This window comes from Peromyscus maniculatus, chromosome 18 (genome assembly GCF_049852395.1).
Source record: "Peromyscus maniculatus bairdii isolate BWxNUB_F1_BW_parent chromosome 18, HU_Pman_BW_mat_3.1, whole genome shotgun sequence".
NCBI lineage: Eukaryota > Metazoa > Chordata > Mammalia > Rodentia > Cricetidae > Peromyscus > Peromyscus maniculatus.
In genome coordinates this window covers 373,125-397,953 of record NC_134869.1, presented here as the reverse complement: position 1 = coordinate 397,953, position 24,829 = coordinate 373,125, and the positions used below count along the sequence as shown (strand labels likewise).

General features: G+C 41.6%; 1 protein-coding gene across 1 annotated transcript in view; it reads right to left on the bottom strand.

Annotated features, from left to right (window-relative positions):
- LOC143269358 (uncharacterized) overlaps positions 1–17,543 on the bottom strand; it is a 38,997-nt gene extending 21,454 nt beyond the window's left edge. Inside the window, 1 exon segment of the mRNA XM_076554431.1 lies at positions 17,419–17,543. Coding sequence (XP_076410546.1) covers positions 17,419–17,421 — 3 coding nt within the window. The 5' untranslated portion in view covers positions 17,422–17,543.
- Positions 17,544–24,829: the final 7,286 nt, after the last annotated feature.

Genomic DNA, 24,829 nt, shown 5'->3' with positions numbered 1-24,829 from the left:
ATCTGACAGAGGATTGATCTCCACAGTATATAAAGAATTCAAGAAACAACATCAAAATACTGAACAGTCCAATTAAAAAATGGGCTAAAGAGCTAAACAGAGAATTCACAAAACAAGAAACACAAATGACTGAAAGACATTTAAAGAAATGCTCAACATCCTTAATCATCAGAGAAATGCAAATCAAAACGACTCTGAGATACCACCAGAATGGCTACAATCAAAAACACCAATGACAGTCAATATTGGAGAGGATGTGGAGCAAAGGGAACACTCCTCCACTGTTGGTGGGAATGTAAACTTGTACAACCACTGTGGAAATCAGTATGGTGGTTTCTCAGAAAATTAGGAATTGAACTACCTCAAGACCCAGCCATCCCAATCTTGGGCATATACCCAAGGAATGCTGATTCATACCATAAAGATACATGCTCAGTTATGTTCATAGCAGCACTATTTGTAATAGCCAGAACCTGGAAACAACCTAGATACCCATCAACTGAAAAATGGATGAAAAAAAATGTGGTACATATACACAATGGAGTACTACTCAGCAGAGAAAAACAATGAAAGCATGAAATTTGCAGGCAAATGGATGGAACTAGAAAAAATCATCCTGAGTGAGGTAACCCAAACCCAGAAAGACAGTCATGGTATGTACTCACTCATAAGTGGATTGTAGATATAAAATAAAGAATAATCAGACCACAACCCATAGATCCATGGAGGCTATATATATAGCATGGAGGTCCCTAGGACGACTGTGGCTTATAATAAATTTTGGTTTTACTAAATTATTGAAAAAAATAGCCAAATGAATGGAAACACATGTGTGGGAGCTCGTTCTCGGGTTCCTCATGGCTTTGCCCAGCAGGTCCGAATAGAGGATGATCAGGACCACCGGCCTGAGTGCAGGTGTCTGAGATGGTCTGCACTTGGCTGTGCTGAGGGAGGAGGTCTTTTGCTCCACCCCTTGGCATCTCTATAAAAACCCTGGGCCAGAGACAGTCGGGGCCTGTTGGAATAGGTTCCAGGCCCTCTCGAGGCTATCCTTTATTTTCTATCTGTTTATCTCCACAACATTCTCTGCTATAAATCCTTCTATCTAATATTTCCTGCTGATCGCACTCAAGAAAACTCTGGGAAGCTGTGGGGGTGGTGGGTAAACACCCCACAGAATGGCACCTTAACAGGGACTAAAGAAAAAAAGGGACTAAAGAAAAAAAGGGACTAAAGAAAAAAAGGGGGGGGGACAAAAAAGGGGGGACTAAAGACAAATGAACAGGGACTAAAGACAAAGTAAAAGGGACTAAAGATAAAGGAAAATAATAATTTTACTACAGAGTTTTTGGTGAAAGTGCTGAGTCAGCCCTGCCAGTGGAAAGGCATACCAGTGTTATGAAAAAAATATATTTTATATATATTTTTGGGGAGGCAGGGGTTTTATCCTAGAGAGAAAAGGAAAGCGGACTGGAAGGATGTCCTATGCTGCAGCGAAATTCTCTTCTGTCAAAATTTTCTATCTTCTATCCCTTTCTCAATTTCTATCTGTGAAAAATAAGTAAGGTATAGGGTAGTAATATAGTGTAGAAAAAACTTAGAAGTGTAAGATTGTGTAGGAAAAATAAGTAAGGCAACTAGACAGAAAAACTCTTCAGTTTTCTCACTTTGGGAGCTATAAACGCAAACTGGGGGAAAAATCTTTCTTTGGGCTTTTCAGGTAGTAAAAAAGCTCTTCTTTGAGCTTATAGGGAAGAAAAAGTTTCTGTGGAAGCTTTTGACCTGGGGACAGCTGAAATGCCAAATCCAAGTGGCAGGAGAAAGTAATTTCTCCCTGAGGCAAAAATGGGGGTGTAAGAAGTCAAAGTTTAAAGTTGGCAAGTTTTGGGGAAAGTTGGTCTTTCTCCTTGGGAAAAAAATCTTTCTCTTAAACTATAAAGCTTTTCTTGGAAAATTTGGGGGGGGGGGAATCTCTCTAAAAAGCCTTAATCTTTCTCAAAAGCTCTTAAACTTAAAAACTAAAGCCTTTCAGAACTCTCTCTCTCAGAAGGACAAAAATTAGAATCACCTGAAGATATTAGTATGGGGACCACCTGTGATTAGCTCTAAGGGAAAACAACAAACCTCTTAAGACAGCAAAACCTCTCTAAGTTCTTTCAAGCTTTAACAACCCTCCCTGCAATGCAAAAGGCAAGGACAAGTTCCTAAAAAACCTCTTCTAAGCTCTGTCTCTTCAAGCTAGTAAAAGACAGTGGGTCAGAGTACCCTGAGGGAAACGCTTGGGAGAGTGTGGGTGAAGAGCTACAGAGAGCCCAAAAGGGCAGGAAACTTTACCTGAGAAAAGCAAAAAAGCCAAGCTTTTCAGTTACAGCCGAGCTGAGGCATCAAGGGTTTTGTCTGAGTGAGCGTTTCAGAATGGAAAGGTGCTCCTAATCTTCCTAACGCAAAGATCCCCTGGAGCAATGCAAACTCGGTTAGCATTGTATCCTCGCTTCTGACCAAAAACCCAGAGGCGACTGGCCAGCGTCTCTGAGTTGGAGTGCATTTCGGGGATACTAGGGTTCCTGCAGTGGTAAACTTCCTGGAGCACAGAGCTGAGGCAGGAAGGTGCAGGACCCAGGGGAAGATTGCTAATGAATAAACAAAGCTAAAGCCGGTGGGAACAGCACAGTTGTCCACTTTCCTACAAGTCCCGGGTTTATAGGTCCACAGCTACAAAAAGAAATCTGAGAAAAAGCTTTCCTATCAGAGTAAGGACCTTTCTGGGAAAACAGTAAAGCTGAACTGTGTCTGAAGCAGTTGTGCTGCTGAGTCAGAACGCTGTCTGGGGAAAGAGCCCAGCCAGGGCAGAACAGAACTATCCAGGGGTAAAGCTTTCTTTTCTGTCAGAGAAAGCACCTCTTTGAGAAAAGCTTTGTTTCAACTGACTCTGAGATGAGGGAGTGTAGCCCTGAGGAGTGATGGCCTCTGGCATAAGCTCTGTCCTTTAGCACCCAGACAAGCAAACACAACCCACTGGGGGACTGGGCCAGGTGAAGGCCTGATGAGGCAAAGCACCTGTCCAATGGGAGTTTAGAAATGGCGAAACCTCCCTTGTTAAATTTTTCAGTCTGTACACAAACCACAGACCCCGAAAACAGAAACGGACAAAAAGCCCCTACCTTCAGTAGCAGGGAAAGCCACCACTCTAGTGTCGGAAACTGTTTCTGGGATAGAGGGGATAAACTGAGACCAAACTGGGAACTGTCTGGGAGAAAGACTCTGAAGAAACAGAAGGTACAGATACCCCCCCCCCCCAGAAAATGTATGACCTGACAAAGCTGCTAGATTTTGAGGCAGATTGGGGGGAGAAAAAAAGCCCCTACCTCCAAAAGCAGCTAGCAGAGGAACAGAGCCGCAGACAGATAGCTGAAGCTCTGCATCTGGGGGGGAAGGAACAAGTAAAATGAGAATAAGATCAGTGAGAGAAAATCTCTGAAGGAGCTATGGAAAAGCTGTTGTAAATTGTTTTTCACTTTCTGGCTAAAACAAACACAAGCCCCAAGGAAAGTTGCTATCAGAAATGCCAGCCTCAATGCCGGCTGATGAGGCAGGTGCGGTTCTGATCCAGGGCCAGTGTCTGATGGAGAAAAACCTGTTAAAGCCAGCTGAGAGATCAGAAACCTCCCAATGTTCCATAGCTGAAAATGTAAAATGCTTGTTCAAATCTCCCATTGCAAAAGCAAAAAACTTTGTTCAAACCTCCCGGGCAAGAATTTGTAAGCAAGTCTGGTAAAAGAGAACCAGTTGACTCTCAGACCCAAAAAGAACTATGGGAAATGATATAAGGGACTGATATAAGGGACTGATATGGGACTGATATTATTATGGACTGATATAAGGGAAATGCATTCTGGGAAAGGTAGTTTTTCCGCTAAAGATGGCAACATTGCTCTGAAACACTTTTGTCAGCTTGAAAATACGTTCATGGTAAAATTAAAATACAGCTTTTAAAAGAATAAGGAGGAAAATTGTCTAAGAGTTTAAGTGTCAGTTCCATTGGAAAAATTGAAAGGATATGGAACTAGGTGATTCACGGTTTGGGGCTCCATTGGTAAAATGCCTTATTTACCCTAATAGCTGTGCAATGTTTTTACGGTAGCTGGATGACAGAAAGCTACCTATAAGAGCAAACAAGCCACTTTAAAATCCTTAAAACAAGGCCGGGCGGTGGTGGCGCACGCCTTTAGTCCCAGCACTCGGGAGGCAGAGCCAGGAGGATCTCTGTGAGTTCGAGGCCAGCCTGGGCTACCAAGTGAGTTCCAGGAAAGACGCAAAGCTACACAGAGAAACCCTGTCTCGAAAAAAAAAAAAAAATCCTTAAAACAAGGGAAAACAGTTTATACACTGAACATTGTCTTAGATATGAAGAAACTTATGTTGAAATTTAAAAAGTTCTTTGTATTTTGAACAAACTGCCTGCAATGAGTAATTCCTTTGCAAATCTAATAAGGAGACAAGGAAACAGGCATTCAGAAAAGAAATGACTGCTTTATAGATGGGAAACAAACTTCAGAAAATCTAGCTGTCTTACAAAAGAGTTGCTTTACCTGAAAGTTCCTTATAAGAAATCAATGCTAAATATCACCACTGCTAATAACATCAGGAGTTAAAGCTAATGAAGTGAAAATACCAAATCCTGAAACTCAAATGAAATGGAAAGATCCCTGCTCGGGATTATGGAAAGGTCCCGATCCTGTTTTTAATATAGGGTCGAGGACATGTTTGTGTTTTTTCACAAGAGGAGAATGAAGCTCGGTGGTTACAAGAGCATTTGGTAAGGAGTGTGGAACTAAGGAAGGTCAGCTCCAATGAGGTTCCTATGAAGGAACCAGAATGAAAGTGGCTTGATTAGTATTTCTGAGATTTTGTCACTGATTTAATGCAAACAGTGAGGAAATAAGAGTTCTGAACTGTGCCGCTTTTGGCTTTACTAGCTCCTTTAGAAAAATACTTTATATCACCTAATAGCTGTGCAGTATTGGCAAAGAGCTTTACAGCAGCTAAATACGGTAATTTCACCCTCAGCGAGAAGTTTTTCAGTAGAGCAAACCAAACGTACTGCTGTGATAGAAACGTTTGTTTGAATTGAAGTTCTTAGGGGAGCTATTATGAATTTGGGTAAAGGGACAGCCTCTAGTTAAAAAATGTTTACTGCTGACAGTACATCTCTGCCAGTTCGGAAAGGCCAAGAGAACTCGGCAACTTTGGGGTGTGGCTTTGTCCGGAGAATGTTACAATCCCCTAGCAACAAGTATCACAACTCTATAATGACAACACTCACTAAATCCCAGTGCTTTATAAAAAAGCTGACTATAAACTCTAAACTTTAGAAATGATGTACGTACTTCCTGTCTAGTTAAGAGAATCTTTCTAATAGAGATGGTGATAATAATTAAGAGTAAGAAGTAGAAAGACGAAAATAAGATATGTGAGTTTGTAAAAATTCTGTCTTGTTATATCTGTGTTAAGAAATCTTTGGGTGTTTGCTAAGTTAGATATATGCTAATGGTAGCCTATATAAGTTTGTAAAATGGATCTATAGAGTTCCTTTAAGAATATAGGCTTGCAAGAAGTATCTAAGGTAGTCTTAAGACATGTAGTAAGCTTGTAAGATACTAGTTGTAAATGTAAGTTTAAATAAGAAATAAGATGGAATGAATATAAGTATATAAGAATTAATAAGAAATATATTTGCTAAAGTAGTTCTATAGTTTCCTTAAAGTATAAATAAGTAGATGTTAATATGTTGTATGTGAGTTTGTAAAAACGTGTAAGTGTTGAATATGAGTCTAAATGCTTTACAAGGCAAAAAAATGTTATATGTGAGTTTGTGAAAAAGTGTAAATGTTAAGTGTGATTCTATTCTTAATGTATATGGTGAAAACACCTGAGACACAGGAGATAGTGTCCCAGTAAACTACAAAGTAGGCAGTCTGAATGGTTCCAAAAGCTCCAGAAGCCGCTAAGAAGCTAAGAATGGCGGACGCCAGAACCAGCACAAGGCATCCGAAGCTGAGATCCGTGGAAAATCGACGCGACACAGAAAAACCTGAGCTAACAGCAAAAACGGTGCAGTTTTGTCTGTGAGAACAAAAGTTGCAGAGACGCTTGTTTGAACTAAAATTGTTAACTGCAAAAAGTTTTGGTTGTAAAACGTCTCTTCATATTTGGAAGTGAAAGCCTGATACCAGAATTTATTTCTTGTTTGAACTTTTTGAACTTAAAATGAGATAAAATTACAAAAAGATTTTGGTGATGGATTTCTTCAAATTTGGAAGGCTAGTACCAATATTTATCATTTAAATTTTGGTACTTAAATGAAATGAACAATAGAGATTTCATTGCAATGGGACAATTTTGAGCTTACTTATAGTAATGACCTAGGAACGGTTTTCTGGAATTGGGTTAAAAAATGAACTGTTTAAATGAAGAAATGTATTTCTACTTAGAATCAAGATGCAATTTTGTGTATGCATATATGCTTTATTAACTGGTGATTTATGAATTGTTTTGTGGAACTGTTTATGTAAAAATGGAATTACTTATGGAACTGGTTTTGTGTTACAAATGGAACTGTTTAAATGGAAAAGTTTGGGTTTTCTAACTAGGCTTGAGACTTTGCTTAAAAAATTATAAAGAAAAGGGAGAGTTAATAATCCTTAGTCTATTTAATTTAAATTGTTGTTTGAGAGGATTAATGTCATGTTTTGTTAGGAAGAAATGCAAATCGGGTATACTAAGAGACTACTTTTAAAGTGTGTAAAGAGTTTTATTAAGAAACTCCTTTTGGATGTTTTGCTAAGTTTTCAATGTGTTAATGGTTAGATTGAAAATATTGCTTTTCAATATGGGTTTGTAGGAATTGTATAAGTTTGGGTTCCTCTAACTAGGTTTGAGATTTTGTTTAAAAAATTATAAAGAGGCCGGGCGGTGGTGGCGCACGCTTTTAATCCCAGCACTCGGGAGGCAGAGCCAGGCGGATCTCTGTGAGTTCGAAGCCAGCCTGGGCTACCAAGTGAGTTCCAGGAAAGGCGCAAAGCTACACAGAGAAACCCTGTCTCGAAAAAAAAAATTATAAAGAAAAGAAGGAGTTATGAGGTTGAATTATGTTTGCAGAAATTATGTTAAACCTATTGATATTAATGCACCCTGGGTTTATGGAGTTAAGGGAATGTTTAAGTTTGATGTGAATACATCGAAGTTTTTCCTATGTTCTGTTAACAAGAAAATTTAAATGGTTGAGTTAAAGTTGTAAGACGGAGAAAATAGTTAACTATATATAGCACCATATATGATAATTCAAATGGTTCTATTAAGAGTTTGCTTTGACAGGTGTAAAGTGGTATCTCAGAGTTGTTTTGATTTGCATTTCCCTGATGATTAGGGATGTTGAGCAATTCCTTAAGTGTCTTTCAGCCATTTGAGTTTCCTCTGTTGAGAATTCTGTTTAGTTCTAAAGCCCATTTCTCAATTGGACTGTTGGTCGTTTTGATGTCTAATTTCTTGAGTTCCTTATATATTCTGGATATCAGTCCTCTGTCAGAGGTGGGGTTGGTGAAGATCTTTTCCCATTCTGTAGGCTGTCACTTTGCCTTGTTGACCTTATCCTTTGCTCTACAAAAGCTTATCAGTTTCAAGAGGTCCCATTGATTGATTGTTTGTCTCAGTGTCTGCGCTACTGGTGTTATATTTAGGAAGTGATCTCCTATGCCAATGCATTCAAGACTACTTCCTACTTTCTCTTCTAGCAGGTTCAGAGTAGCTGGATTTATGTTGAGGTCTTTGATCCACTTGGACTTAAGTTTTGTGCACGGTGACAGATATGGATCTATTTGCAGCCTTCTACACATTGATATCCAGTTATGCCAGCACCATTTGTGGAAGATGCTTTCTTTTTTCCATTGTACACTTTTGGCTTCTTTGTCAAAAATTATATGTCCATAGGTGTGTGGGTTAATGTAGCTAGAGTTTTCCTGCCTTGCCCACAGTCAGGACAAATCTCTGTCACCCGCCAGTCCCACAGCCGCTCAGACCCAACCAAGTAAACACAGAGACTTATATTGCTTACAAACTGTATGGCCGTGGCAGGCTTCTTGCTAACTGTGCTTATAGCTTAAATTAGTCCATTTCCATAAATCTATACCTTGCCATGTGGCTGGTGGCCCACCGGCATCTTCACATGCTGCTGGTCATGGCGGCATCTGGCAGTCAGTCCTTCTGCCTTCCTGTCCTTTTATTTCTCCTCTCTGTTAGTCCCGCCTATCCTTCCTGCCTAGCCACAGCCGATCAGGTTTTATTTATTGATCAATCAGAACAACTTGACATACAGACCATCCCCCAGCACAGCCAAGTGCAGACCATCTCAGACACCTGCACTCAGGCTCATGGTCCTAATCATCCTCTATGCGGACCTGCTGGGTAATGCCACAAAGAACCCAAGAAGGGCTCCCACAGGACATACAGAACATCCCACAGCAGGTTAATGTCAGGGTCTTCAATTCGATTCCATTGGTCCACATGTCGGTTTTTATGCCAATACCTTACGCCTGTCAGAGTGGCCAAGATCAAAAACACTGAAGACACTTTATGCTGGAGAGGATGTGGAACTAGGGGAACTCTCCTCCACTGCTGGTGGGAATGCAAGCTTGTACAACCACTTTGGAAATCAATATGGCGCTTTCTTAGAAAATTGGGAATCAATCTCCCCCAAGATCCAGCTATACCACTCCTGGGCATATACCCAAGAAATGCTCAATCATACCACAAGAGCACTTGATGAACTATGTTCATATCAGCATTGTTTGTAATAGCCAAAACCTGGAAACAACCTAGATGCCTTTCAACTGAAGAATGGATAAATAAATTGTGGCACATATACACAATGGAATACTACTCAGCAGAGAAAAACAATGACATCATGTGGTTTGCAGGCAAATGGATGGATCTAGAAAAAATCATCCTGAGTGAGGCAACCCAGACTCAGAAAGACAAATATGGTATGTACTCACTCATAGGAAGATGCTAGATGTGGAACAAGGATGACTGGACTGCTACTCACATCACCAGTGAGGCTACCTGGAAAATGGGACCCCAAAAAAGACACGGAGAAATGGATGAGATCAACATGAACAGCCTGGTCATGAGTGGGAGCAATGAAGGGCGACGGTCGAGGGAAAGAGAGTGGGAGATCCTAGCTGGATCAAGAAAAGAGAGGGAGAACAAGGAATAGGAGACCATGGTAAATGAAGACCACATGAGAAGGGGAGGAAGCAGAGAGCTAGGGAGGCCCACGGAGAACCACAAAGATACCCCCGCAAAAGACTGCTGGCAATGGTTGAGAGATGGCAGGAACTGACCTACTCTGGTGATGGGATGGCCAAACACCCTGATAGTTGTGCCATAAACCCCATCCAAGGACTGAGGAATCTGGATGCAGACATCCACGGCTGGGCCCCTGGTGGAGCACTGGGAGTCTAATTAGTGAGAAAGAGGAGGGTTTATATGAGCGAGAATTGTTGAAGCCAAGGTTGGATAAAGTACAGGGACAAATAACCAGATGAATGGAAGCACATGAACTATGAACCAAAGGTTGAGGGGCCCCCAACTGGGTCAGGCCCTCTGAATGGGTGAGACAGTCGATTGGCTTGATCGGTTTGGGAGGCAGCTCTGCGGTGGTGCCGGGTCCTGGGCTCGTTGCATGAGTCAGCTGTTTGAATCCTGGGACGCTTGGCTCGGTCTGGGAGGGGGGGACTGGACCTGACTGGACTGAGTCTATCAGGTGGATCCCAGTCCTCGGGGGAGACCTTGATCTGGAGGTGGGAATGGGGGGTGGGCTGGGGAAAAGGGGAGGGGGGCGAGAGGGGGAGAACAGGGGAATCTGTGGCTATTATGTGGAACTGAATGGTGTAAAAAAAAAAAGAGTTTGCTTTGAGTTGTAAGATTGAGAGAATTGTGACTATGTATAGCAATATTTATGTTAACCTGTTAATGGTGATGATGAAGCTAAGGGATTCTTTAAGTTTGTAGTCGCTTAAGAGTTTTTGGTTGAGAAAGGGCTTGAGGCAGCTAAGACTGCTGTGGTCACCTTGGACCTAATTCAAAAGAGAAATGCCATCTATATCATCCTCTACTCCCATACTGGGAGGTGTAACAGCTATGGAGATTGCTATAAGCCATTAATAGTTATTTTTTATTTATATTAAGAAGGGGGGACCTGTGGGAGCCCATTCTTGGGTTCCTCATGGCTTTGCCCAGCAGGTCCGAATAGAGGATGATCAGGACCACCGGCCTGAGTGCAGGTGTTTGAGATGGTCTGCACTTGGCTGTGCTGGGGGAGGAGGTCTTTTGCTCCACCCCTTGGCGTCTCTATAAAAACCCTGGGCCAGAGACAGTCGGGGCCCATTGGAATAGGTTCCAGGCCATCTCGAGGCTATCCTTTATTTTCTATCTGTTTATCTCTGCAACATTCTCTGCTGTAAATCCTTCTATCTAATATTTCCTGCTGATCCACTCAAGAAAACTCTGGGAAGCTGTGGGGGTGGTGGGTAAATGCCCCACACACATGAACTATGAACCAAAGGCTGAGGGGCCCCCCCAGCTGGATCAGGCCCTCTGAATAGGTGTGACAGTTGATTGGCTTGATCAGTTTGGGAGGCAACTAGGCAGTGGGACCAAGTCCTGTGCTCACTGCATGAGTTGGCTGTTTGAAACCTCGAGCTTATGCAGGGACACTTGGCTCAGCCTGGGAGGAAGGGACTGGACCTGCCTGGACTGAGTCTACCAGGTTGATCACAGTCCTCGGGGGAGGATTTGCCCTGAAGGAGGTGGGAATGGGGGGTGGGCTGGGGATAAGGAGAGGGGATGGGAGGGGGGAGAATAGGGGAACCCATGGCTGATATGTAGAACTGAATGGTATTGTAAAATAAAATAAATAAATAAAAAAGAAATTGCTCAACATCCTTAGTCATCAGGGAAATGCAAATCAAAACAACTCAGAGATACCATCTTACACTGTCAGAATGGCTAAGATCAAAACCACTGAAGACAGCTTATGTTGGAGAGGATGTGGAGAAAGTGGAACATTCTCCCATTGTTGGTGGGAATGCAAACCTGTACAGCCACTCTGGAAATCAGTATGGTAGTTTTTCAGAAAATTGGGAATAAGTCTTCCTCAAGACCCAGTTATACCATTCTGGGCATATGCCCAAGGAATGCTCAATCTTACCACAAGGACACATGCCCAACTATGTTCATATCAGCATTATTCATAATAGCAAGAACCTAAAAACAACCTAGATGCCTCTCAACTGAAGAATGGGTAAAGAAAATATGGCACATATACACAATGGAGTACTAATCAGCATTAAAAAAATGATATCATGAAATTTGCAGGAAATGGATGGAACTAGAAAATATCGTCTTGAGTGAGGTAACCCAGACTCAGAAGGATAAACATAGTATGTACTCACTTATAAGTGGATACTAAATGTGAAGTAAGGGATGGCCCGACTGCAACCCACAGCTCCAGAGAGGCTAGCTAACAGGGAAAGACCCTAGGAGGGACACATGGATGACCCTGTGAAGGAGAAGTGGATGAAATCTACATGAGTGGACTGGGTGGGGGGGGGTGGCAGAGGGTGAGGAGTGGGGGATAAGAATATAGGGAAATGGGAGGGTCAAGCTGGAACAGGGATAGAGTGGGAGGGCAGGGAGGAAGATACCATGATAGATGAGGACATCATAGAAATAGGAAGAGATGGATGCTTGGGAGGCTCTCAGGAATCCACAGGGTTGACCCTGCCTTGGTCTGCTGGCAGTGGTCCAGAGGTACCTGGACCAGTCTACTCTGGTGACCAACCTAGCAAATAACCTAGCTGGCATCATAACCCTTGGTCTAGTGACTGATGGAGGCAGATACAGAGATCCATGGCCAGGCACCAGGCTGAGCTCCAGGAATCCAATTGATGAGAAAGAGGAGAGATACTGCAGGTGAGGCACATCGAGATCATAATGGGAGGATGTGCAGAGATAACCCATCACACTAGTGGAAGCCCATGAACTGTGGACTGGTGGCTGTGGAGCCCCCATTGGACTGGAAGAGGCCCTCTGGATATGGAAGATGATTGTTTGGCTGGAACTGTTTGGGGGGCACCCAGACAGGGGGGGTTGGGATCTGTCCCTGGTGCATGGGCAGGCTTCTGGAATCCGTTGCCTGTGGTGTGACACTTTGCACAGCCTTGGTGCAGTGGGAAGGTGCTTGGACCTGCCTAGACTCAGTGTGCTGGGCTCTGCTGACTCCCTATGGGAGACCTCAATTTGGGGGATGTGGGGATGTGGGGTGGCTTGGGACAGAGGGCTGGAGGATGGGAGGAGGGAGGAGGGGAGATCTGTGGATAGTATGTGGAGTGAGTAGAAAATTTCTTAATAAAGAAAAATAGAAAAAAAAGAGACATTTTAGGTCTGGTCAGTTTTGGTGACAGATTTTTTTTTTTAAGTTCGTTGTAATGAAGTTTTAATTAAAATGTTAAAAAAGAAAATTCACTTCCTGGTTAAGAATTCAAATCATTCAATTTTTGTAGAACACTCTATAAGGAGAAATAAAAATAAAAAATAAAAAAAAATTCTTGATGCAAAACAACCAGGAATTCTTGGACATTATGCAAAGACCAAACCTATGAATGACAAAATAGAATAAAGAAAAGGAAAAAAAAGCTCAAATATCCAGAAAATATTTTCAATAAAATCATATAACAAATTTTCCTTAGTTAATGTAGGTGCTGATAAAGGTACAAAGAAGCATGCAAAAACACCAATGAAATTGGGTCAGAAAAGAAAGTCCCCCTGTCACATAATAACCAAATAAGTAAACATACAGAATAAAGAAAGTCCCCTTGTCACACAATAACCAAATGAGTAACTATACAAAACAAGGAAAGAATAGTAAAAGCTGCAAAGGGGAAAGACCAAGTAACATTTGAAGGCAGACCTATGAGAATTATACCTCACTTCTCAATGGAGATTCTAAAAGCCATAAGGGCTTGGGCACATGTGACACAGGCTCTAAGAAACCACAGATGCCATCCCAGATTATTACATTCAGAAAATTTTCATCACTATAAATGGAGAAAATAAGATACAATTTATACAATATCTATGTACAAATCCAGTCCTCCATAAGGTACTAGAAGAAAAAATCCAATCCAAGGAAGCTAACTACAAACATGAAAACACAATAAATGAATAATATAACATCAGCAAAACCAAAAGAAGAGAAACACACACACACACACACACACACACACACACACACACAAACACAAACTAACATACTCTCATACACATACCATCATCACCACCAATAACAACAAAATAACAGGTATTAATAATCATTATTCCTAATATCTCTCAATATCAATGGCCTCAATTCCCCAATGAAGACACAAATTAACAGTATGGATTCAGAAAAAATATCCATCCTTCCACTGCATACAAGAAACACATCAATATCAAGGATAGAGATTACCAAAAGGTGAATGCTGGGAAAAACATATTTAAAGCAACTGAAACTAAAAAGCAAACTTGTGTAGCTGTTTTATTATCTACCAAAATAGACTTCAAACAAAAATTAATCAAAAGTAATGGGTAAGAATACTCCTTAGTCATCAAAGGAAAACTCCAATATGACATTTCAATTATTAATATCTATGCCCCAAACACAAGGTCACACACTTTTGTAAAAGAAATACCTCTACAGGTTAAATGACACACTGACTCTCACACAGTGTTTGGTAGGGGTAGATTTTAATACCCCACCCTCAACAATGGACAGGTCATCCAGACAGAAACCAAATGGAGAAATATTGGAGCTAATGGATTTTATAAATCACATGAACATAACACACTACAGAACATTCAAAATCTATAGGAAAAGCAGTAATTTATAATTTCAATAAGCTCCAAAATTCTGATATTAGAAAATATAACACGATTTTTAAATACAAAATAACAAATGCCTCAAAACAACAGTTATGACTTTGTTTGCCTTATAACACTTCCAGTTTTACCAAGGAGCTTACCTATGAGGATCACCCATGCTGTCTCAGAAACATTCAAGACTCTAGCAGTATCTGAAGTCTCAAAAGGCATTGGGGCACCCATAGAATGCTCGGTAAAGCAGCTGGGCACCAGGATGAATAAGGAAGGCATCTGGACTCAAAGAAGGATCTGGAAAGTGGCACAAAGACTAAGGAATCAGAAGGCAACCTGGTGGCAAGAAAGTCCTTAAAAGGGGTAGGTAGATTGTTGTCTCACTTTCCCTGTATCAGGTTCTCACGTATATGACCATTGCAAGCTCTTCCCTGCACTGTTCCCAGCATCCTGCTAACTCCTAACAACTACAACAGCAGCACTATAACCTCCAACTCTCTGGGTTAAATCATCAGCCTTGATTGACTCCTTGTCCAGCTAGATCCAGGTCCTGGGAGTTTCCAGGGACTAGTTCCTGGGCTACAAGTGATCACACCAGGTGACTCCAGGAACAGCTCCTCCAGCTCCACAGGTATTAGAGATAGGCAAGACAAGTGCACAGGGCCTGTGAGCTTTGGCAGTCCCACCTACCTGCCTCCCTGGGCCAAGCCTGCAAATCACCTACTAAACACACCCTCTCCCTGAGGCAAACTCAACAGAAATTCCTCCAGTCCTCTCCTCACAAGCACAGCACTCTCCAGATGCACCCCCAGGCAAGAACCTCACAGACACACCCACACAACAAGATCAAAGACATTCTCCCTCCTTGGAAATACCCTTCCAGACATTTTTAGCCTGACTAAGAGGACCTTGGAATTCTGTGAGGACCTCAGTTTGGGGAAAAGTATCAGAATAGGGAGAGCTTGGCAGCTAAAATGGAGAGCTGCTTTAAGATCAGGAACAGTGAAGACAACAGGGCAGCCCATCCACTGTACCCACAGGGACCTGGAAGAGAAGAATTGGACCTCCAGAGCTGGAATCATACAGAAGCCGGGAACCCAGAGTCACAGCTGGCAAGGTAGAATGACCCTGAGCCCTGCAAGAAGATCTCAGGTGAAGGAGAAAATATGGCCAGTACACATACTAACTTACAAGGTTCAGGGGAAGGATCTAGTGAGAGACCCTCTCCTTAGGAAAAGTGCTATAGGAAACTAAGGACTACTGAGAGGGAAAATTGTGAGTTATCCAAAATGAAGTGGCCTGCACTGAAATCAAATAAATAGAAGAAATACCATGGACTCAGCAGCTTCTATTTATTTCTGGGCATAGATATATAAATAAGAAAAGTGAGCCGGGCGGTGGTGGCACACGCCTTTAATCCCAGCACTCGGGAGGCAGAGCCAGGCGTATCTCTGTGAGTTCGAGGCCAGCCTGGGCTACCAAGTGAGTTCCAGGAAAAAGGCGCAAAGCTACACAGAGAAACCCTGTCTCGAAAAAAAAAAAAAAAAAAAAAAAAAAAGAAAAGAAAAGAAAAGTGAAACAATCAGTTTGAGACAGAGTATTTGAGGGCATATAGCAGGCTTTCTTTTGGGCCACCAATCAGCTCCCAAATCATGAAACAAAGATGTCTTAGCCATTTCGAATGCTTACTGTCATATGGATTATGGCACAAGATGTTGATTCTGTCCTATCCACCCACCTAACACCATGCACACCTGATAAACCTCTGCAGCTCAGAAAGTCCTTTTGTCTCCTGGGATGAAATTTCACTAGAAAACACCATTTCAGCTGGTGGTAGCAGATAGGCAGGAGATTCTAATCATGTATTGCTGAAAGATGATCCACACCACCATCACTCTATCAGTTTCTAAATTATTTACAGCATTTATAAGAGAAACGTGAAAGAGGAGTGCAATGTTCAGAACTTCTAGAAACCAGACCTTCAGTTTTCCAATCTGTCTTCTCACTGCACACCAAAAGCTTGCCTGTGTGTGCACACTGAACAATGATGCCACAAGCATCATATTCTCCAATGCCAGGGCTGCAGAGTTTTCCCCTCCCAAGGAAATCCATCCACAGAGAAGCTCAGAGGACAAGGACAACTTCCACAGTCAGCATATGGACCAACAGAACCATAGTCTGGCTCACATTTCATCTAAATTCCATAAGAAATGACAGATAAACAGTCCTTGTCTGAACACTCTATATCAATCATGACATAGTTGTGTGTTTTCCTCTGCAGTGTACACAGTAGACTGTTCCTCCTCTTTTGGTCTGAAGGGAGAAGCCATGATCCACACACAAATCCTTTCCCTGTTCTGCAATGCACAGTCCACTATGCGACTCAAACCGGTAATTTTAGAACCCTCGATGCTACAGATGTGTCATCCAGGAATTTAGTGTGGTTAATCAGGAGGATAACAAGGGCAATACCCTGTGGGATTACAGATAGTGTTCAAGTCCACCTCAATCAACATAGAAGTTCTTGACTCAAAAACAAATTTCAAAAAGACTTGAGATGCCCCTATTCTAGAATTAGTATAACTTCATGGCACACCATTACTTAATGTTAGTTCTGACCCTGTGATGGTTCCTTGAGCAGCATTTAGAGGCTGGTATTTTAATGGAAGGATGGGCCTTTCTGCTTGTTGTAAATCAGGATTGTCTCCTTTGTTATGGAAATGTAGCTGGTTAACCTTGCAAAACAAATATTTACATCTTATCATACTAACCTCTAACTGGCATGGTTAGCATATACTTATCTTTGGGATATTTGTGACGCAGCCCTTCCTTTCCTAAATTCTACTTTGTAAATTAATGTCTCTTAAGAATTGGTAAGCCCTTATACTATCAATTTTAATACTGTAAATTCTACTTTTCTCCACCACAGTATGGCAGAGGAGTGCTACTTTGCACATGAGATACTGTTTACAAGGTCCACAGAAATAACTCCAGATGGATCCCAAGCCTAAATGTGAAAAGTTCAAAGTGCAGTACTTCTGGAACATATATTAGATATAGGACCAGGTCTTTCTGAGTTCAGCAAATTTGTGCTCCATAGCGAAAATGCTTATGCACTAAGGGTGCCAGCATTACACAGTGATGTCAACAAGGTTCTTTCAAAGCTCAGTCCCACTGCCAATGATCTGCACACAAGAAGCCTAGAGAGTGAAGTGACACAGGCTGCCAGCCAGCCCAGGAATTGCAAAGAGAGCGCAGGACCACACAGAAACACACTGGAGCAGGCAGGACGAGCAGAACCACGCTGGACCATGAAGTACCATACAAGAACATGTGGAACTCTACATCCGGACACTGGCTCCCACCCAGTCAGGGGAGGACCCACCAAACTGGCTCCCATGACTGAAATCACCACTCCTCCCAGTCTGGGGACAGCAGCCCTTCACTCACCATGTTGTGGTTTTCCAGATTGCCCAACCTCTCTGCTCAGCTTCCTGCAGCAGCACACACAGCACAGCACACAAAACTACTGGCCCCAGCTCCTCTTCAAAACCAAGCCTGAAGCTTGTGACAGGAAGGACCCTGCACCTCTTCTGACTGACTGGTTGCCTGGAGGGCCTGATTGGCTAGTGAGGCCTGAGTGACAAGAGCACCTCCTACAGGGTTACACTGTGCTTAAAGACACAGCACAATGGTTGCTACCTTGCCTTCCACCTCAGACAAAGACCTTTTCAGAACTGGGAGAGATTTACATTTCAATAGCACCTGTCCCTGGCTCAAAAAGCAGATCCTGCTGGCTTCCTGTACCACTCCATAGGCACTTCTCCTTCCTCTTCCTGGACACAATGTGGCTAGCTACCTTGTGCAGCCCACTATAACTGTGTGGGGTGGAGTGATTCCTTGTCACACAGGTAGAAGAATGCCCAGAATATTAACAACTAAAGAGATATTTAAGCACACAAAAAGAGATTTTTGTTAGGTGGCTTCACACTGAGGTCAGGTGAATTGAATGGACTTTTTACTTGCTTTTCACAGGGACTTCAGACAGTCAGGAAAGAAAACCAGGAGCTAGACCACAAACATTATAATAGCTCTTTCTCCCATCAGAAAACTGAATGAGGGCTCTATTGCTTCAGGAGTTTAATTTCTGAAATTCAGAACAAATTGTAGGCAAATTAAATAATAATAAAGAGCCGTCTTCATGGAAAGTTAAATACTTAGAGAATAATGGAGCTAGGAAGAATGTGGTTATGAACACCATTGTTAACCAGAACATCTTACTCAGTGGACAGGTGAAAAAAATGCAACTGTATTATTCAAGGTTCTCTACATGATCAGGACTGGGAAAATGAATCTCTCCATGTATGTAGAAAGTTGATTTCATAGAATGTCTTACAAGCTGTGTTCCAGGTAGTCTAACAATGGCTGCCTACCAATGGAAATTTGAAGAGTACAGTACTTGTTCAGTTCATGAGGCTAAATATTTTAGCTGGTCTTAACTATACACCAAAATACCAAGGAAGTAGGCTCTAATGCTAGTAAAGGACTGAACTTGGTGCTAGAGCAAGGAGGCAAAGAGAGAGACAGAGCTTTCTCCTTCAATACACTTTATATATGTAGGCTGCCTGCAGAGGTACAATCCAGATTAAAGGTGGATCGTAACCTTTGATTTTTGTGTGTGTGTTTTCAAGACATGGTTTATCTGTGTGGCCCTGGAACTCATTCTGTAGACCAGGAGAGCAGCAAACTCAGGAAAGTCCAACTGTTTCTGCCTCCTGAGTGCTTGAGTTAAAAGTATACACAAACACCAAGCAGCTAATTATGGATTTCACCTCAAATGATCCTAATTAAAGATGGGTCATTAATTTCAAAACATTAAAAATAAATTCTCACAGGTGTATTAACTCTTTGGGTTTTAGTTAATTCCAGAAGTAGTCAGTTTGACTACCAAGAATAGCCATCACAACAGACAACAGAGAAGAAATGAGAAAAATTTCTTACCTGCAGGAGGCAAGGAAAGCATGCTTTTCCTAAACAAAGGAAGTATGTGGATTTTACTTAGGAAGTCTGAACATGTTCATGTAAAATTCTCCCTATTCCTAAATAGGCAAGTAAAGAAAACCACTTCTGATCATAATCAGAATGTAAAAGCAGAGATATTTAGGGATATTCTTGGTGCAATGTCATGCACAAACTTATGTAAATGATAAAATTGATGGAAAGAAATCCCTTGGCAGATTCATCTTGTACCACAAGGTCTTAGCTGAAAAATAATAAATGACACAGTGGAAAAAAATATTGCTTTGGAAACTATGCAACCTGTCGATCTTGATGTTCAGTCTAAAGGATAACTGTACCAATGCCATTGCCACAGATGGAAAAGAGAGAGAACAAAAATACAGAGGACTTCAAGGAAAAGACATTTTACATCACTGTACACTCTGCTCTTAGATGAGTGGTTACCAAGAACTATATTAACCTCAGAATGAAGCAGCTTTTGCCTCTTAACAGGCTGACTCAGTGGAAGTGAAAAGTTCCTTCTATGCAAGAACATAGGGATATCCTTTTAACTAGCCCTGGCTGCTGTCTGTCTCAGGGCTGTGACATCACTGTAGAAAATTTCATTCTTCCCTTTTTCTCACATTAAAAAAAATTAAATTATGTGAGTGTTTTCCATGCATGCATCATTGCACAGTGCTTACAGAGGTCATAAGAAGGCAGGAGATGCCTGGAACTGGAGTTACAGAAAAGGGCTAGCTACCACGTGGGTCCTAGAAATGGAACACAGGTCCTCTGTAACAACACCCTGTGCTCTTAATTGCTGAGCCATCTCTCCAGGCCCTCTTTTTATTTAAAGTTTATTTTCCTAAATTGTTAACTAAAAGATATTACATCCCTTTTATCTCTTCATTCCATCCCTTCCCAAATCCCTTCTAAATTCTTCCTTTTTAATTATGGGTGAATAAGTATGCTGAAATACATGAACACAACCTGTTGCATCCAGTTTTGTTGGTTGTACCTATATGGATAATGGGCTAGTCATGTTGTACTGGACAAATAATTAGGGAGCTCATCTCTGCCCTATTCTCTCAAATGGAAGAAAATTCTACTTTTTAATCAGCACCAGGTTTATGGCCCTGACTAGGCTGCCTTGGACAGGAAACATGATCAAGAATAAAAAACTTAGGGTAGAAAAATACCTTACTAGTTAAGAGAACTCCAGATTAAAGATGGACACAGCTTGTACAACATTCTAATACTTCCACTTTCTTTCTACAGGGAGAGATTCATTCTACCAGTTCTGATAATGTAAAGAACCTTGAATAATATGTGCTGACTAACAATAGTGTCCATAAACACATTCTTCCTATCTCCATTATTCTCTAAATATTTAGCTATCCATGAAGACTACTCTTTATTATTATTCATTTGCCAACACTTTGCTCTGAATTTTAGGAATAATATTCCTAAAGCAATGAACCTATTATCTGGGTTGTGATCTGTCTTCTGCTTTTCTTTGCTGGTTGTCTGAAGTCCCTGTGACAACCAGGTGAAAAGTACCTTCAGTTCACCTGATGTCAGTGTTAAGTCCCTTAACAAACACTCTCCTTGTGTGTCTTTAAATCTCTCTTTAGTTGTTAATATACTGGGCACCCTTCTACCTGTGTGACAGGGACTCACTCAGTCCCACATAGTATAGTGGGCTGTACATGCTAGCCACATTGTTTCCAGGAGGATGAAGGGGAAGTGCCTATGGAGATCAGGAAGATCACATGGTCTGTTATTAGAACCAGGCGCACATGCTATTGAAATGCAAATCTCTGCTGGTTCAGAAAAGTTCTGGGTCTGCAATGGAAAATAGGATCAGGAATCATTGTGCTATGTTTTTAAGCACAGTTTAACCATATGGGGGTGCTCTTGTCACTCAGGTCTCACTAGCCAATCAGGCCCTCCAGGTGCCCTGCTAGTCAGAAGGTGTGCAGGGTCCTTCCATCTGCCAGCTTCAGAACTGTCTTTGAGAGAATCTGTCACCAGTAGTTTTGTTTGCTGTCCTGGAGTGTTGCTGCAGGGAGCTGAGCAGAGGGCATGGCTGAGCTGGAAAAGCAAGATATGGTGAGTGAGAGACATGCTGTTGAGTCATGGGAGACAGTATGGTGGGTCCTCCCCTTGCTGGGTGGAAGCAAGTGGTCAGATGCAGAGTGCCACCTGTTCCTGCATGATTCTGCATTGTCCAGCATGATCCCACTCATCCTGCATGCTCCAGTGTGGATCTTTGTGGTCCTGCATGGTCCTGCATAGTCTTTGCAAGTCTTGGGGCTGGCTGGCAGCTTCTGAATACCTTCAGTCTGCTGCTGCAGAGCATTGGGAGTGGAACTGTGCTTTGAAATGTCCTCGGTGACATCACTGTGAAGTACTGGCACCACGCTTGTGTTGTTTCTATGGAACACAGATTTGCCAAATTCAAAGAGGCCTGGTCCCTCCCTTATCTTCCAGAAGTTCTACACTTTGAACATTTAACATTAAGGTTTAGGATCCAACTGGAATTACTTCTAGCAGCTTGTATACAGTATTTTCTTTGTAGAGTTGCACTCCAATGTTAAACTGTGATGTAGAAGAGTAGAATCAATGGTAACAGAATTGATGGTACAAGGTCTTTACAGTCCTTAGGAGACATTAATTCACAAAGTAGAATTTAGGTAAGAGAGGGCTGCATCACAAATACCCAAAGGATAAGTAATATACTCACCATGCCAGTTAGAAATTAGTATGATAAGATATAAATGTTTGTTCCCCAGGGTTAACCAGCTGATTCACATACATAGGATATAGATATGATAGGATAAAAAGTTAGCTTGTTGAGCTTCCTTTTAAAGAGCAACAACTTGTTAAAAATTATTTACAGTGCTATGAATTTTAGTTTATTTATACAAATTTAAAGTTAATATTGTTATACTGTGTGTATATTTTTACTCTTGTTTAAGGTATGTTTGTACAGCTCATTTAAAACTGTAATGGATAATTAAGAAATAGATTAATAATTAATCTTCTTTGATAGTCAAACTTATAGTCATGTTAAGTTTTCTAGGTATACATAGATATATTTCAGATAGATAGATAGTCTTCAAAGCCTTCAAAGACCTGCAGAATATGGCATTTAAAATGTTTTTAAAAATTTAGACTTTCTGGACAATGAGACATGTCGGCTCCTGGCAGCACCAATTTACTTCAGAGAGGAGGATGGGCATCAAAGACACTCTATATGGAGTTTATCTCCACCTTGGCAAAAATAGCCACTTGGGAAAGAAACTGTTGTACCTGGACAGCTTGATTGACTGGACATGCAGGACCCATAGGAAGGTGACCACTGAACTTTGCTTGGCAAAATAGTCCTTCAGGTTCCTGCTTCACAGAGGAAACTGCCAGACATTTTATAGGACACAGAGAGAAGTGGCTGAGAGACTCTAGGCCTGTGGGCTGAAGACAGATGCCCCAACTTTACAGGGGAACTTTGGATGACTCTCCAGGCTGCCAGCTATCTCTGTCTACCCTGTAAGCTTCTTGAAAGTTGCTTGCATCCTTCTCCCATTTCTCAGGTAATTTTATATCCTTCTGAGGTCTTTGATGGAGTTGAAGACTAGATAGTTATAATTTAATTAGTTATGAGAAGAGAAAAGTTAGATATAAATCCTTGAACTCACAAATATAATATAGATAAGATATCTTCTAAATTTTGCCAAATACAAATAGACTAGTTATTATAAACAGACTAGATATTGCAACTGTAATTCTTGCTTGATAATTGTTTTGTTATCTGTAATTGTACTATGTGAAATTCAAAACGTTCCTTTTAAAAAAAAAACACAGAAAGTGCTATCTATGGATATCACTCTGTATAAATAAAATGCTGATTGGCCAGTAGCCAGGCAGGAAGTATAGGCAGGACAAGCAGAGAAGAGAATTCTGGGAAGTGGAAGGCGGAGGCAGAGAGATGCTGCCAGCCGCCGCCATAAGATGTGAGATGTAAGGTGCTGGTAAGCCTCAAGCCAAGTGAAAAGTATAGACTAATAGAAATGGGTTAATTTAGAGCCGGGCGGTGGTGGCGCACGCCTTTAATCCCAGCACTTGGGAGGCAGAGCCAGGCGGATCTCTGTGAGTTCGAGGCCAGCCTGGTCTCCAAAGTGAGTTCCAGGAAAGGCGCAAAGCTACACAGAGAAACCCTGTCTCGAAAAACCAAAAAAAAAAAAAAAAAAAGAAATGGGTTAATTTAAGATAGAAGAACTAGATAACAAGAAGCCTGCCACAGCCATACATTTTGTAAGCATTACAAGTATCTGTGTGTTTACTTGTTTGTCCTGACCTTAGGCCAGGCAGGACCAGGAAAACTTCAGCTACAACCAGCTACATTCCATAACATGGGAGACAACCCTGATTTACAAACCAGTAGAAAGGCCCATCCTTCCATTAAAAAACTGGCTTCTTCTATGCTGCTCAAGAGACCATTACAGGGTCACAACCAACTTTATGTCCTGGTATGCCATGGAAGTATATTAATTCTAGAACAGGGGCATCTCCAGTCTTTTTGAAAAGCAGTTTTGAGTCAAGGACTTCTATGTTGAGGTGGACTTAAACCCTGTCTGTAGCCCCAGAGAGCATTCCCTTTATTATCCCTGACTAATCACCCTAAATTTTTGGATTACATATCTATACCACCACAGAGTTCTAAAATTACCAGTTTGAGTCACATAGTGGACTGTCTACTACACAACAGGGAAAGGATTTGTGTGTGGAGCATGGCTTCTTCCTGCAGACCAAAGGAGGAGGAAGAGTGCCCTTGGCCTGCAGGCAGGGGCAGGGCCAATAGACAGGGGGTGAGGTCACCTGTGACCTTCCATCTTTTCCTTCTACCTGGGAGAACAGGGCCTACAGGAAGGGGTGGGGCCACCTGTGTCCTTCCTTCTCTCTCCTCAGCCTGGTAGGGTTGGGCCTGCAGACAGAGGGCAGGGCTTGCAGCCAGGGGGAGAGGCCTGCAAATGGGGGCAGATCCTGTAGACAGTTGGCAGGGCCACTGTGTACACTGCAGGGGGCACTAGACCAGGCAATATCTTGATCACAGACTGCAGTTAAAGGCAATGAGCTGTAGGGGTCTCCATTAGAAAGAAGGACTGATGGGGCATGGTGAGTGACTTTCTCTGTAATTTCTCTGCATGTATTAATTCTTTCCATGTGAATGAAGACAGACACTATTGACTGGTGTACAGTTTAGGAAGGATAGCTCGAAGTACTAAGTATTCAGTTTCCAATTAGCAAACTCTCCTGTGCAGATATGTACAATCCTGGTTGATACAGAGAAGTGAGCTGAGAGGTTTGAGATACAGGTCACTGGCTGTAACTCCATGTGTTAGCTTATACTGGCTAATATTTTACATGGGACAAAGTCATACAGTCTCTTATTAATGGTATTCACTCTACCATGGAGGTGCCATCTCCATTTCAAAGTCAGTATAGCTACATATAATTTCAATTATTTTTATCATTTTAAAACATCAAATATTGGTATCATTTATTAACATTCAGGTTCTTTTAATGCATTATTGAAAGCTTTTTCTATTTTTTCTATGTTTCCCAGTATAGGAATTTTATTCCTTTTTGTTCTTAACTGCTATTTGTTTATATATTTATTTATATAAGTTTATAGCAGTGCTTTTCAGTTTAGGAGGACATGGTTCCCTTTGGAGGATCAAATGACCCTATCACAAGACGGGCCTAAGAAGGTGCAGATATATATATTATAATTCATAACAGAAACAAAAATATAGTTAAGTAGTAAGAGTGAAAACAATTTTATAGTTGGGGTGTCACA